The 1497-nt window shown below is 58.5% G+C and overlaps 1 protein-coding gene across 1 annotated transcript in view; it reads right to left on the bottom strand.

Annotated features, from left to right (window-relative positions):
- Positions 1-1064: 1064 nt before the first annotated feature.
- Positions 1065-1497, bottom strand: part of SND1 (staphylococcal nuclease and tudor domain containing 1) — a gene marked incomplete at both ends in the record, with an annotated part of 6775 nt that continues 6342 nt past the window's right edge. Inside the window, 2 exons of the mRNA XM_009871051.1 lie at positions 1065-1155; positions 1339-1445. Coding sequence (XP_009869353.1) covers positions 1065-1155; positions 1339-1445 — 198 coding nt within the window. The remainder of the gene's footprint in view (positions 1156-1338; positions 1446-1497) is intronic.

Below are 1497 nucleotides of genomic sequence, written 5' to 3'. Positions count from 1 at the left end.
CCTCCCCAGCTTTCCTGTAGCCCCCTTCAAGCACTAAGAGGTGCTCCAGCCTCTTGATCATCTTTGTGGCCTCCTCCAACAGCTCCGCGTCCTTCTCGTCCTGAGGAGCACAGAGCTGGACACAGATTTCCAGCAGGACGTCCCCTAATCTGTACTGGTTCCTAATCCTGACCATTTGTAATCCTCACTGTCCCCTAATCATGGACTGGTTTGGCTTTGAATGGACCTTAAAGATCACCTAGTTCCAACCCTCCTTCCATGGGCAGGGACACAAACAACCCCAAGTCCTTCTCCAGGGGGCTGCTCTCCATCCACTCATCTCCCAGCCTTTAGTTGTGCTTAGGATCGCCCCAGCCTTGCACTTGGCCTCGTTGAACCTCATGAGGTTGGCACCATCGCCCCTTTCCAGCCTGTCCAGGTCCCTCTGGGTGACATCCCTTCCCTCCGGCACCACACAGCTCGGGGTCATCAGCAAACTTGCTGAGGGAGCCCTCAATCCCACTGTCTATGTCACCAGTGAAGACTTTAAACAGCCCCAGCCCCAACACCAAGCCAAGGACACCACTCATCACCAGTCTCCACTCAGACATCAAACCTTTGACCCTCAACTCTTTGAGAGCAGCCAAAACCAAGCCTAATCCTTCTCCACCGAGCATCCCATCCATCAAACCCAATTTAGAGACGAGGATGTCACACCAGACAGTGTCCCATGCTTGGCACAATGCCTTCCTCACTCTCTGAATCAGGGGCACCCACCTCGCTCTCGCATGCGTGGGGCTGGGACGGAGGTTCTGCCCGTTTTTTTGGCAGCCCCTCAGATTGGGGCTGTGCCTGATGCTGGGTTGGAAACGCCAGTGGGAGAGGGAAAGAAAACTCTACCAAGCCCCAACAGCCCTCGGCAGGAGGGAGAGCAGCTCTGTGGCACCTTCCAGCCCTTCCCCTCCCATTTCACCTCTTCCCACCCCCAGGTGTGGCCGGGATCGCGGTTGTACACCACGGTCCGTGGTGGGGATGGAGGCACAACTCAGACACATCGCCCTTCCCCTGCTCTGCCAGCCTCTCACCTTGGCCACGAACTGCTTGTCCTTCTGATCCAGGTTTGCTGTGGGAGCCACGTAGTCCCTCCAGATCCTCAACTTGCGCTCTTTGGCGAACCTGGCGGGATGGGACACGACAGGCGTGATGCCCAGGCCGGTGTACCCCAACAGGGATGGATGTGCTGGGTGCTAAATTGCCCAGCAAAGCCCTGGCAGAGGCAGCAGGGGCTGGAGTCACCCCGAGCACCCCAGGGGTGCAGCTGGGAGCATGCCCACTCCCAGATCCTGGCGTCAGGCTCACCTCTCGGCCGCGCGCAGCTTGTCAGCCCCACGGGTGTAGACAGCAATGGACCAGTCCACACAGCGGGCAAAGCCCTCCTTCAGCAAGAGCTCGGTGATGTTCCCGTTCTGCGGAGAAGGGAAGGAGGCACATGCTCAACGTCGGGGCACTGCGGCACCA

The sequence above is a fragment of the Apaloderma vittatum genome, unplaced genomic scaffold, assembly GCF_000703405.1.
Source record: "Apaloderma vittatum isolate BGI_N311 unplaced genomic scaffold, ASM70340v1 scaffold29056, whole genome shotgun sequence".
NCBI classification, from domain to species: domain Eukaryota; kingdom Metazoa; phylum Chordata; class Aves; order Trogoniformes; family Trogonidae; genus Apaloderma; species Apaloderma vittatum.
Note: the sequence above shows the minus strand (reverse complement) of the source record. Positions and strands in the feature narration are given on the sequence as shown.